The sequence below is a fragment of the Hylobates moloch genome, unplaced genomic scaffold, assembly GCF_009828535.3.
Source record: "Hylobates moloch isolate HMO894 unplaced genomic scaffold, HMol_V3 SCAFFOLD_9, whole genome shotgun sequence".
In the NCBI taxonomy this organism is placed as follows: domain Eukaryota; kingdom Metazoa; phylum Chordata; class Mammalia; order Primates; family Hylobatidae; genus Hylobates; species Hylobates moloch.
The window spans coordinates 1,240,531-1,253,389 of NW_026652284.1; the positions used below are offsets into that span (position 1 = coordinate 1,240,531).

General features: G+C 55.2%; 1 protein-coding gene across 3 annotated transcripts in view; it reads right to left on the reverse strand.

Annotated features, from left to right (window-relative positions):
• SLC35E2B (solute carrier family 35 member E2B) overlaps positions 1–12,859 on the reverse strand; it is a 36,669-nt gene that overhangs the window by 15,552 nt on the left and 8,258 nt on the right. For all 3 annotated transcript variants that reach the window (XM_032758640.2, XM_032758642.2, XM_032758641.2), the window contains 2 exons: positions 869–1,337; positions 555–690 (listed from right to left, as the gene is read on the reverse strand). In XM_032758640.2, the coding sequence (XP_032614531.1) occupies positions 555–690; positions 869–1,190 (458 nt within the window). In that variant the 5' untranslated portion in view covers positions 1,191–1,337. The remainder of the gene's footprint in view (positions 1–554; positions 691–868; positions 1,338–12,859) is intronic.

Consider the following 12,859-nt stretch of genomic DNA (forward strand, 5'->3'; position numbering starts at 1 on the left):
TTTTTGAGACGGAGTCTTGCTCTGTCGCCCAGGCTGGAGTGCAGTGGCGCGATCTCGGCTCACTGCAACCTCCGCCTCCTGGGCTCACGCCATTCTCCTGCCTCAGCCTCTCCGAGTAGCTGGGACTACAGGCGCCCGCCACCACGCCCGGCTAATTTTTTGTATTTTTGGTAGAGACGGGGTTTCACCGTGGTCTCGATCTCCTGACCTCGTGATCCGCCCGCCTCGGCCTCCCAAAGTGCTGGGATTACAAGCGTGAGCCACCGCGCCCGGCCAGTGTGAAGTGACTTCTGCCACCCCTTAAAAACGCCCCAGAGACAAGGAGGGACCCTGTCCTGAGACCCACCAGCCCGGAAAGAAGCCGACTGAACACACGTGGCAGTGAGAGCCACGAAGCCACATTCATCTGGTGTCCTGAAATCTGGACCGCCCTGACGCTTTTATAAAGTCAGCACTGAAAACTCACCAGCCAGCAGAGTCCCCGCTCTAGTAACGAGAGGGACTTTACATTTAAAGAAAAAGAGACACTCAACCAAAACCAGGAGATTCTTTACCTCATCAGACCCACAAACAGCATCGTCATAAGGAAGTTGGGTGGGTAGGAAAGCCGGGCCTTGTGCTGATATAAACAGCAAGGAACGAGGGTTTTCACACACCCGATAACCGTGGTGGACAGCATCTGCACCGCGCCTGCGGGAGGGAGGGGGCCAAAGACAAGAGGGAGAATCACCCCTCCCGCGCCTGCAGCGGGCTCCACCCCCGGGCTCCCATCCTGACCTGGGCTCCCCCGGCCCTCCCGGCTGGTTGCTGGCTGCTCCCTGTGGGGTGGCAGACGGCTGGCTTCCACCCTGCCCGAGCTGCTGCCTACCTAGCATGCTGGGCTCGCCTCCCAGCAGGGACAGGATGTACTTGTTGAGGAAGAGTGTGCAGAAGCTGAAGAAGAACCACAGCGTGAGGTAGAGCAGCGCCCGCGAGCTCCACACACCCAAGTCTGACTCGATGACCGTGGTCTCTGTGATGGTGACGGTCAGTACGTTCTCATCTGCGCCGCCGTCACTCTTGGCAAAAACAATCTTCTCACTTCGGTGACCAGACAGAGAGCCCCAGCTGAGAGGCGACCTGCCTTTCGGCTTCTCTTCGGAGTCAGGAACGAGCTCTTCCAGTGCCGGGGTTTTCACCGAGGACGACATGCTGAAGCCACTATCACGAACGATTTTACCTCCAGGCTGGGCAGCATGGGTCACCGTGACCGCCCGGGGGTGGGGCCGCAGCAGGGACTCCGGGCGCCAGGAACGAGGCCACCAGGGCCTCTCCCAGGCAAAGTGCAGAAGCAGACGCTAAAACGTTAAGAAAAGGAAACACATTACCCGTTTTGAACATTTAATGTCCTCAAAGGTTTCAACCGCCAATTTAAAATCACTTTGAAAATGCAATTGGGCTGGGCGCGGTGGCTCACACCTGTAATCCCACCACCTTGGGAGGCCAAGGCGGGGGATCACCTGAGGTCAGGAGTTCGAGACCAGCCTGGCCAACGCGAAACCCCGTCTCTACCAAAAATATAAAAACTAGCAGGGCGTGGTGGCGGGCGCCTGTAATCCCAGCTACTCGGGAGACTGAGGCAGGAGAATTGCTTGAACCCAGGAGATGGAGGTTGCAGTGAGCTGACACGGTAGCACTGCACTCCAGCCTCAGCGACAGAATGAGACTCTGTCTCAAGAAAAAAAAAAAAAAAAAATGCAATCGTTCACTGTCCAAAGATTTTTAGTAATTGAATCCCGTTTTTCTCTGCGCATGTTGGCGGATCCTTGCTCTTGAGAGACAGCCTCCTGGCACACTTGGCTGTCTTCCTGGCAGACCTGGGGCTGTGGGTCCTTCACACCCTGGCTGGCAGCTGCACCTTCTCGATGGGCTTTGTGGCTGCCACTGCCGGGTGCCCCCAGGACTAATTCCATGCTACTTTCTTTTTCTTCTTCTTTTTTTTTTTTTTTTTTTGAGATGGAGTCTCGCTCTGTCACCCAGGCTGGAGTGCAGTGGCACGATCTCAGCTCACTGCAAGCTCCGCCTCCCAGGTTCTCGCCATTCTTCTGCCTCACGCTCCCGAGTAGCTGGGACTACAGGCGCCCGCCACCACGCCCAGCTAATTTTTTGTATTTTTTTTTTAGTAGAGACGGGGTTTCACCGTGTTAGCCAGGATGCTCTCGATCTCCTGACCTCGTGATCCGTGCGCCTCGGCCTCCCAAAGTTCCATGCTACTTTCTAGACAGACTCCGTGGTATAAAACCACACTTACACCTGCTTCACGCTCAAGCGACTGTGGCTTCTGGGCGAGACACCCCCTCCCTTCCCACGAGCTCCAGGAAGGTCAGAACAGCCCGTTTCCTCCCGAGGGCCGGTGGGAATCTTCCCCCCACCTCGGGCTTTGCACAGGTGCCACTGTGACTCTGCAGCACTAAGACCCCACCTCCCCCAGGTCTCAATCCCAGTGCTCAGGCAGCCCGATTTCCTGCTTCTCACACCTGGGTTTCTCTTCCTACTTTGGGGGCAGCTGTGCATCTAAAGGGGCGCCCATCCTGTCTCACCAACGCGCTCTGGGAGCGTGTGGTGCCGGCCGTGCTGCCCGACCCAGTACCCCTCCTCGTCTCGCTTCTCCCAGAAATTGGGGTTCCCACCTCACTCACGACCTCCTTCTGTGTTTATGTTTATGCACTTGCGTGCGTGCTGTATCTGTATATAAATATTCTGTGTTCGCACTGAGGGATGCACGCCACCCCCTCCCCCGCCAAGACCTCGCCCGGGTGCTCAGGCTGGCCTTCTCCCCCAGCTCACATGCCCAGCAGTGCTCAGAGGTGCCTGAAACTCGGCCTCCCCATACCCGGGAACAGGCGCTCCTGCCCTTTCCCCAGTGGGGGCAACGCCAGGGCCTCTGCAGCCTTCCCCTCTCCCCTCCCCTCCCCCTGCTCTGTGTGTCTGTGCACCCAGGTCTCCCCGTCTGCCCATCACACCGCCAGCTCAGGGCCACCCGGACACTCCCAGGCCACCCATGTGTGCCGTGACCCCTTGGTGCACCAGGACAGCTGCCTCCAAGGGCACCCCAGGCCTCAGTAAGGAGGAGGCCAACCCCTCCACCAGTTCCCATAGCCTCGGAATAACAAAGGGCTCATCCACTCCTTAGGCCACTGACAGTGCCAGATCTCCACAAAGACACCATTCCCTTCTTCCTGTTCAGCAGCACAGTCTCACTGCTTAGCCTGGGGTGACAAAAAGCCGGGAGCTAAACCTCCATGGGCTGCAGCCTCCCTGGAGCTAGGACTGGCTGTGCCCTGAGCCAAGGAGCTAGGAGACTTTGTGCCCGTTTCCCGGACCAATGGGCCCTGGCTGGGGGTGGAGCAGCTACCTGGCTTTCCTGAGGTGAAAATCCAAGAACAAAGGGTGCGGCAGAACGAAAGGACAGAGCACCCGGGACAGGGCTCCGTGGATCTCATGGGGTGCAGGCCTTGGATCTCACTCCCCACCTCACTAGGCCTCACGGCCCCTGCCCTCTCCCTCCCACCTCGAAGGCTGCCGCAGCGCCAGCACCACCCTGGCTGGGGACGCTGTCACAGCGCCTGCTACACAGGCTCTGTGACCACCAGCGAGTTTCTAAAACCAAATTCATTTACATGGCAAGGAGGCGACGCTCAAGAAACCCTTCCAGGAGCAATGAAGAGCACGTGGGCTTGGGCGTGTGCGGATGTCGCCAGTCACGTCCCACCTGACATCAAGGCAAACCTGGAATTCAAAAGGCAAGCATCTCCCTCTTGCCAGAACAGTCTGTCCACTTAGTTTCCATCTGAGAAACTCACAGCATTCCAGGCAAAACTGCTCCCCGCAATGAGGACCCCCGTTCCCCTTCTCTGCTGACACTGTGCTCCAAGAAGCCTGTGGGACCCACACAAGCAGCCCAGTCCCCACCCTAATGTTTGCTGACAATTAGTGGAAACAAAAAAACAGAAATCACATTTCCCTGACGCTGCTGTTCTCTGTACATCAAGAACTTAAGGTTCTGGGCCAGGCGCGGTGGCTCACACCTGTAATCCCAGCACTTTGGGAGGCCAAGGCGGGTGGATCACGAGGTCAGGAGTTCAAGACCAGCCTGACCAATATGGAGAAACCCCATCTCTACTAAAAATACACAATTAGCCGGGCGTGGTGGATGCTTGTAATCCCAGCTACTTGGGAGGCTGAGGCAGGAGAATCGCTTGAGCCCGGGAGGCGGAGGTTGTGGTGAGCCGAGATCACACCGTTGTACTCCAGCCTGGGCAACAAGAGCGAAACTCTGTCTCAAAAAAAAAAAATTTTAATGTAGCCGAGCATGGTGGTGCATGTCTGTAGTCCTAACTACTTAGGAGGTTGGGGTGGGAGGACTGCTTGAACAAGAGGTCAAGGCTGCAGTGAGCCGTGATTGTGCCACTGAACTCCAGCCTGGGCAACAGAGCAAGACCCTGCCTCTAAAAATTAAAAAAAGTTAAAAAAATTAAAAGAGCTTAAACAAGAAGCCAACTGCAAACAAAGGTCTCTCCGTGCAGCTGCACTGGGATGCGGGCTCTCCGTCCGATCATTGCACCGCAGCCCACTGGACAAATGGACCCATTCTGGCAAGAAGCACTTGGGTCGGGCTACTAGGAGCATCCTCGTCTGCGTCTACGTGCAGGAGTGGAACTGCTCAGCCCCGGGACATGCATGCAGAGCCCCAGCCAACGTCACACCGACCTGTGCTCCCACAGCCCTGCCCCGGCTCGGTCTGGGTGACTGTCCCGTCCCTGCTGTTGAGCCCACGTGATCCTGGGGCCTCCACTCCCCTCCCACTCCCGCAGGACTTTACTACCATGAACCGTCCTCACCCCCAGCGTCCCTGTCCCCACAGCCCCAAGGCCGCAGAAGGAGGCGATATCTAATCTTCCTCCCACATAAACACCTGTCCCTGTGTAAATGGCCGAGGCTGGCTGCTTATTCTTCTTTTCTTTTTTTTTTTTAGACGGAATCTCAATCTGTTGCCCAGGCTGGAGTTTAGTGGCACAATTTCGGCTCACTGCAACCTCCACCTCCCAGGTTCAAGTGATACTCTTGCCTCAGCCTCCCGAGTAACTGGGATTCCAGGCGCTGGCCACCACACCTGCCTAATTTTTGTACTTTTAGTAGAGCCACCATGCCCAGCCGCTTCTTATGCAAACGCTGGGAGCTCCACGTCAGACCAGTGAAGTCACAGAATCCTAAAGTCCAAGTTCTCAGCTCCTCAGCCAACTCAAGGGCAGCCAGGCAGGAGCTGCTGTGTGGGAGCCACCCCTGCAGAGACCCACGGTTCGTTCCTGTCACTGACTGTTTCCAGGCTGGAAATTCCTGACGGTACAAATGCAAACAGATTCCACCCTGAAACTGTCTAGTGAGACCTTTCTTTTCTTTTCTTTTTTTGAGATAGAGTCTCACTCTGTCGCCCAGGCTGGAGTGCAATGGCGCGATCTCGGCTCACTGCAAGCTCCGCCTCCCGGGTTCATGCCATTCTCCTGCCTCAGCCTCTGGAGTAGCTGGGACTACAGGCGCCCACCACCACGCTCGGCTAATTTTTTTTTTGTATTTTTTTTAGTACAGACAGGGTTTCACCATGTTAGTCAGGATGGTTTCGATCTCCTGACCTCGTCATCCACCCACCTAGGCCTCCCAAAGTGCTGAGAGCCACCGCGCCCGCCCTCCTTTCCTTTTTTTTTTTGAGAGGGAGTCTTACTCTGTCGCACAGGCTAGAGTGCAGTGGCACAATCTCAGCTCGCTGTAGCCCCCACCTCTTGGATTCAAGGGATTCTCATGCCTCAGCCTCTTGGGCAGCTGGAATTACAGGCACACGCCACCAAGCCTGGCTAATTTTTGTACTTTTAGAAGAGACAGGGTTTCGGCCGGGCGCGGTGGCTCACGCCTGTAATCCCAGCACTTTGGGAGGCCGAGGCAGGCGGATCACGAGGTCAGGAGATCGAGACCATCCTGGCTAACACGGTGAAACCTTGTCTCAACTAAAAATACAAAAAATTAGCCGGGCGCGGTGGTGGGCGCCTGTAGTCCCAGCTATTTGGGAGGCCGAGGCAGGAGAATGGCGTGAACCCGGGAGGCAGAGCTTGCAGTGAGCTGAGATCACGCCACTGCACTCCAGCCTGGGCAACAGAGCAAGACTCCGTCTCAGAAAAAAAAAAAAAAAAAAAAAAAGAAGAGACAGCGTTTCACCAGGTTGGTCTCAAACTCCTGACCTCATGTGATTCGCCCGCCTCGGCCTCCCATAGAACTGGGATTACAGGCATAAGCCACCGTGCCCGGCTGGGTGCAACCTTTCAAAGATCATGCAGGTGACAGGGAGCAACAAAAAACAAGAAAATAAAGCACTTCACCGAGGCTGACTTGGGTCACAGAGGGCCAAGCGGTCCCGGGAAAATGGGTGGGCTCTTCACACCTTCTCATAGAAGTCTTGGAGGTGGGTGTTTAATGCAGCATTTTTTGTTAGTAGCAAAACAAGACAAAGCAAACACCAAAAGAATTCCAACCTACGTGCCTGTCAACAGTAGAAACAAACACCATATTGACGGAGCTGAAGCTACGATGGCAATGAGGGGCTCAGTCCCAGCGTCAAAGGGGTGGACCCCAAGTCCAAACCCACCGGAGCGGGGGAAGACTGAGGGACGAATCACAGACAGAAATGCATGACTCGGCTCCACCACGCGCTGCCAGCTGTGTGGGAAGCGCCACGTGTAGAAATAAAACATGAAAGTGCCTGAGAGTGAAAGACAGGGAATTCCAGCACGTGGTTCTCTCATCTCGGGGATGGGCCCCAGGGGAACCCAGCTGAGCAGCCAGGGGGTCTGGGGTCCTCCCTAAGTCGTTGTGAGAGATCACAGCCCGGGGTCCTTCCTAAGTAGTTCCAAGAGTTCAAGGTTTACATGGGGGAGGCCCGGCAATTACAAAAATTAGCCAGGTGTGGTTGTGGGCACCTGGAATCCCACCTACTCAAGAGGTTGAGGCAGGAGAATTTCTTGAACACTGGAGGTGGAAATCGCAGTGAGCCGACATCGAGACATTGCACTCCAGCCTGGGGGACAGAGCAAGACTCTGTCTCCAAATACATAAACAAACAAATAAACAGTCCTGTGAGGAACGCACAGTTTCTCTGCACTCCCACACAACACTTCCCACAGGAGATGTAGGTTATTTCCACGTTGAGCAATTCTCCACAGACACTAGTTGTGTGTCCTCTGGTTCAATTCCCTCCCGAAGCCCCCTGGAGGGAGTGCCAGGTCGCCACGGCGAGGGCTGGATCCCACAAGACTGCGCCCTCCTCAGAGGCCGTGCTTCTGACCAGCGGCTATGAATCGGGGTTCCCACGACACCCTCCTCAGGATCAATGAGTTTGACAGGACTGCCCACAGAACTGCGGAAAGCACTTACGTTAAAAGAAAACAGAGGAGCAGCCGGATGCAGAGACATGCAGGCAAGGCCTGGGCAGGCGCCGGGTTTCAGGCCCTCTCTGGGCGCCACCCCCTGCCCCCAGCACCGCCTCGCAAACTGCCATCCGAAGATCATCCCACTCTTTCATCTCATTCACGGTTTTTACAGCTTTTAATCTCCACCTTCGCTTGCTGCGTCCCTGAGATTGGCAGGTGGGGCTGAAAGCTCCCAGCCTCCAATCCTGGGGTCACCTGGTCTTCTGGCGACCAGTCCCCCCTACCCCTACCCCCACTCTCCAGGGGCCCACCCCCTGCCTCATCAGAATGAGCTCAGGTGTGATCAGCATAAGCTCCGGTGTGATCTGAAACACTCCTGTCACTCAGGAAATTCCAAGGCCTCGAGGAGCTTCTGTGCCATGAACCAGGAACAAAGACCAAACACATTTCATATCAGAGCACAAGTACAAAACATCTGGGTCTCGGAGTCCTCCAGGTGCAGGTGCCTGTTCAGACCAGAGACCAGAGACCACAAAGTTGTAAGTCAAACCTTCATGTTTGGCCAGTGGCGGTGGCCCACACCTAGAACCCCAGTACTTTGGGAGCCCAAGGAGGGAGGATCGCTTGCTGTCCACTCATGTCTGGGGCACAGCCCAGGAGATCCGTGGGCCGCAGGGTAGACACTCGGCTGTCATGAGACGCTTGCCCCAGTGCACTGTCTTTTCAAGGCCACTGATGTCTCCACAGACAGCCCCCAGCCCGTCCTTTGGCACTTAGCGTGCCTCATCCACCTCCGCGTGCTGACACCCACATCAGTGATACTTGGGCTAAGCCACCTAACACAGAGTCTGGCTATAAGCGCGCTGAGCAGCTCGTGAAATTCAGACAACCCCACCGGAAGTGAAGGAGAGGACAGCTGTGAGCACAGGGCAGCATTTCTGCTGAAGGCATTTGGCTTTCCCACCACCATAAAGTCAGAAAATCACAACTCAGACCATGGTAAGTGGGGACCAGCCACAATCCAAGTTGGCCTTGGAAATTAAGAATAGGGGCCGGGCACGGGGGCTCACGCCTGTCATCCCAAGAAGCTGGGAGGGGCGGCTAACGCCTGTAATCCCAGGAGGCCGGGCGCGGGGGCTCACGCCTGTTATCCCAGGAGGCCGGGCGCGGGGGCTCACGCCTGTTATCCCAGGAGGCCGGGCGCAGGGGCTCATGCCTGTCATCCCAAGAAGCCGGGAGGGGCGGCTAACGGCTGTCATCCCAGGAGGCCGGGCGCGGGGGCTCACGCCTGTCATCCCAGGAGGCCAGGGGCGGGGGCTCCTGCCTGTCATCCCAGGAGGCCAGATGCGGCGGCTCACACCTGTCATCCCAGGAGGCCGGGCGTGGGGGCTCACGCCTGTCATCTCAGGAGGCCGGGCTCGGGGGCTCAAACCTGTAATCCCAGGAGGCGGGGCACAGGCGCTTACGCCTGTAATCCCAGCACTGTGGGAAGCCAAGGCGGGCGGATCACGAGGTCAGGAGATCGAGACCATCCTGGCCAACATGGTGAAACCCCGTCTTCACTAAAAATACAAAAATTAGCTGGGCGTGGTGGCGGGCACCTGTAGTCCCAGCTACTTGGCAGGCTGAGGCAGAATGGCGTGAACCCGGGAGGCAGAGCTTGCAGTGAGCCGATCGCGCCATTGCACTCCAGCCTGGGCGACAGAGCGAGACTCCATCTCAAAAAAAAAACAAACAAAAAAAACAAGACAGCCAGTGGGTGCAGTGGCTCCCGCCTATAATCCTAGCATTTTGGGAGCCTAAGGCAGGCAGATCACCTGAGGTCGGGAGTTCGAGACCAGCCTGACCAATATGAAGAAACTCTGTCTCTACTAAAAAAAATACAAAATTAGCCGGGCGTGGTGGTGCATGCCTGTAATCCCAGCTACTCGGGAGGCTGAGGCAGGAGAATTGCTTAAACCTGGGAGGCGAAGGTTGCAGTGACCAGAGATCGCACCATTGCACTCCAGCCTGGGTAACAAGAACGAAACTCCATCTCAAAAAAAAAAAAAAAAAAAGAACAGGATAGTGGAATTGAAACCTCACCAGGACCTCCTGCCTCACGGGGGGCAGGCAAGCGGCTCCACAGAAGCTCCAACTCAACAACTGGACCCTGGATGGCAGCGGCTACAAGGGGTCTCGGCACGCTTGAGATGGAGGGGGGCTCCCAGGACCACCCTCCCAACAAGAAGAGAGGGGAGCCAGAGGTAGGGCTGGGCCAGCGAGCCTGGGGTGGCCAGGCTGATCTGGGGGCCTGCAGTGGACCCAGCTGTGGGCAGACAAACAACTCCTCTCTGGACAGAAACTTCTACAAGTCAGGCCTGAGGATGTTTACAGACAAAGATCAATGAAGAAGATCAAAGATCAAAGGTCGACAGGCTCAGTGGTGGCAGTGGGGGAGAAGCAGTGGCCTGGAAGCTCCCAGGAGGCTGCCAGCCCCAGGCCAGAGGCTCTCAGACAGAAGGAACACATCAGGTAGACATGTCCCAAAAAGGACAGGAAGAGCTCCGCAGGCATGGACAAAACCAAACAGGATCAGTCCCTGGGGTATGAATGGAACCAAACAGATGTCTAAAGAGGAAACAGGACCTGCCATAAAACTCATGGATGGACATGTGTCCTCTCCAGGGATTTCCCCACAAGACGTTTGCTGATTACAAAGGGGAAGGCATGACTTCACTCTGGAGAAACTGGCAGAGGCTGCCTTCACCAAGGGGCCAAAGTCACCAAGTCACCAGATAGGAGACACAGCAACTTCCTGTTCTCCCTGACCTGACGCCAGGAGAAGGCTCCGTCACCACCGAGGTTTTCTTGCCCCAAATATGTAACTGCACATCCAACCATGAGAAGACATCAGGCAAATCCAAAAATCTGCAGGCCACGAAAGATGAGGACTTGTGGAGCCCAAGGCCCAGGACAGCCGGATGCCACGTGGGATCCTGGGCGACTCACGCCACAGAGAGGCGATGGATGCAGGAGATCAGCCCAAGCTGAACACACAGCCCATGGATGAGTCACCAGGGCCACGTGATGCCAGCTGGCTAGTGAGTGGCACTGAGGTTCCCTAGGGTCTTTGCGTCAGGGCAAGCGGAGAGAAAGGCATATGGGTAACTTCTGCAGCTCTTCTGGAAGTCTAAAAATTTCTCAAAATAAAAAGTTGGAAAATTTTGGCCGGGCGCGGTGGCTCATGTTTGTAATCCCAGCACTTTGGGAGGCCGAGGCGGGTGGATCACCTGAAGTCAGGAGTTCGAGACCAGCCTGACCAACATGGTGAAACCCCATCTCTACTAAAAATACAAAATTAGCCGGGCATGGAGGCGCATGCCTATAGTCCCAGCTACTTGGGAGGCTGAGGCAGGAGAATCACTTGATCCTGGGAGGTACAGGTTGTAGTGAGCCGAGACTGCGCCATTGCACTCCAGCCTGGGCAACAAGAGCAAAAACTCTGTCTCAAAAAAAAAAAAAAAAGTTGGAACATTTTTTGCTCAGGTGTGTTGGTTGATGCTTGTAATCCTAGCACTTTGGGAGACCGAGGCAGGAGGATCGCTTGAGCCCAGGAGTTCAATACCAGCCTGGGTAATATGACGAAACTTCATCTCTACCAAAAAAAAGTACGAAAATTAGGCCTGGGCATGGTGGTGTGCGCCTGTGGGCCCAGCTGAGGTGGGGGGACTGCTTGAGTCTGGAAGGATGAGCCTGCAGTGACCGTGATCTCACCACTGCACTCCAGCCTGGGCGACACAGCGAGACCTTGTCTCAGAAAAAAAAAAAAAGAAAAGAAAAGAAAAAAGAAATACAAGAAGGATATACCCAAGAATAAGGAGACTCTGGCCGGGCGCGGTGGCTCACGCTTGCAATCCCAGCACTTTGGGAGGCCGAGGCGGGCGGATCACGAGGTCAGGAGATCGAGACCACGGTGAAACCCCGTCTCTATTAAAAATACAAAAAATTAGCCGGGCGTGGTGGCGGGCGCCTGTAGTCCCAGCTACTCGGAGAGGCTGAGGCAGGAGAATGGCGTGAACCCGGGAGGCGGAGCTTGCAGTGAGCCGAGATCGCGCCACTGCACTCCAGCCTGGGCGACAGAGCAAGACTCCGTCTCAAAAAAAAAAAAAAAAAAAAAAAAAAAAAAGAATAAGGAGACTCTTCAGTGACAGGGCAGGCAGGAGTGCAGTGCAGTGAGGCGGGGGCGGCTCAAGGTCTGACTTCTGGAACCATGAAAATATGTTGCTTGCTTAAAAAGCAAAAATAATTAAATCAACAAGGGTAGGGGGAAAGGGTCTCTGAAATGGAACACGAACACGAATGCATGCACCACACCACAGATCAAATGAACGGCACAATCACCCTGAGGGGAGAAGCAGAACAAGCCCCGGGAACTCGGGTGCACGGATGCTGGATGTGGGTGCGCAGGTGATGGACACAAGGGCTCCAGACACACAAGGAGCTCCAGACACACAAGGAGTTCCAGACACAGGAGCTCCAAACAAATACCGAGCTCTAAGCACCTTTTCCCTTTTCTTTTTTTGAGACGGAGTCTCGCTCTGTCGCCCAGGCTGGAGTGCAATGGCGCGATCTCAGCTCACTGCAACCTCTACCTCCCGGGTTCAAGTGATTCTCCTGCCTCAGCCTCCTGAGTAGCTGGGATTAGGCACCTGCCACCATGCCCAGCGAATTTTTGTATTTTTATTTTTTAGATGGAGTTTCACTCTTGTTGCCCAGGCTGGAGTGCAATGGCACGATCTTGGCTCACCGCAACCTCCGCCTCCCAGGTTCAAGTGATTCTCCTGCCTCACCCTCCCGGGTAGCTGGGATTACAGGCATGTGCCACCACACTCCGCTGATTATGTATTTTTAGTAGAGATGGGTTTTTGCCATGTTGGCCAGGCTGGTCTCGAACTCCTGACCTCGTGATCTGCCCACGTCAGCCTCCCAAAGTGCTGGGATTTACAGGCGTCAGCCACTGCGCCCAGCCTCCCTTTTCTTTTTTTTCTTTTCTTTCTTTTTTTTTTTTTTTTGCTGACTCATGGGTTAGAATTCTGGATTGGGCAAATACATAAATATTTTGTAGATGATGGGAGCTGGATTTCATAATGTAAGTGAAGCAAGATGCAAATACGAAGTGAAGTCCTTCAAGGCAGTCTTGTCGTGAAAAAAATAAAAATAAAAATGAAAAAAAGAGGCTGGGCACAGTGACTCACACCTATAATCCCAGCACTTTGGGAGGCCGAGGTGGGTGGATCACCTGAGGTCAGGAGTTCATGGTGAAACCCCATCCCTAGTAGAAATACAAAAGTTAGCTGGGTGCAGTGGCGAGCACCTGTAATCCCAGCTACTCGGGAGGCTGAGGCAAAAGAATCACTTGAACC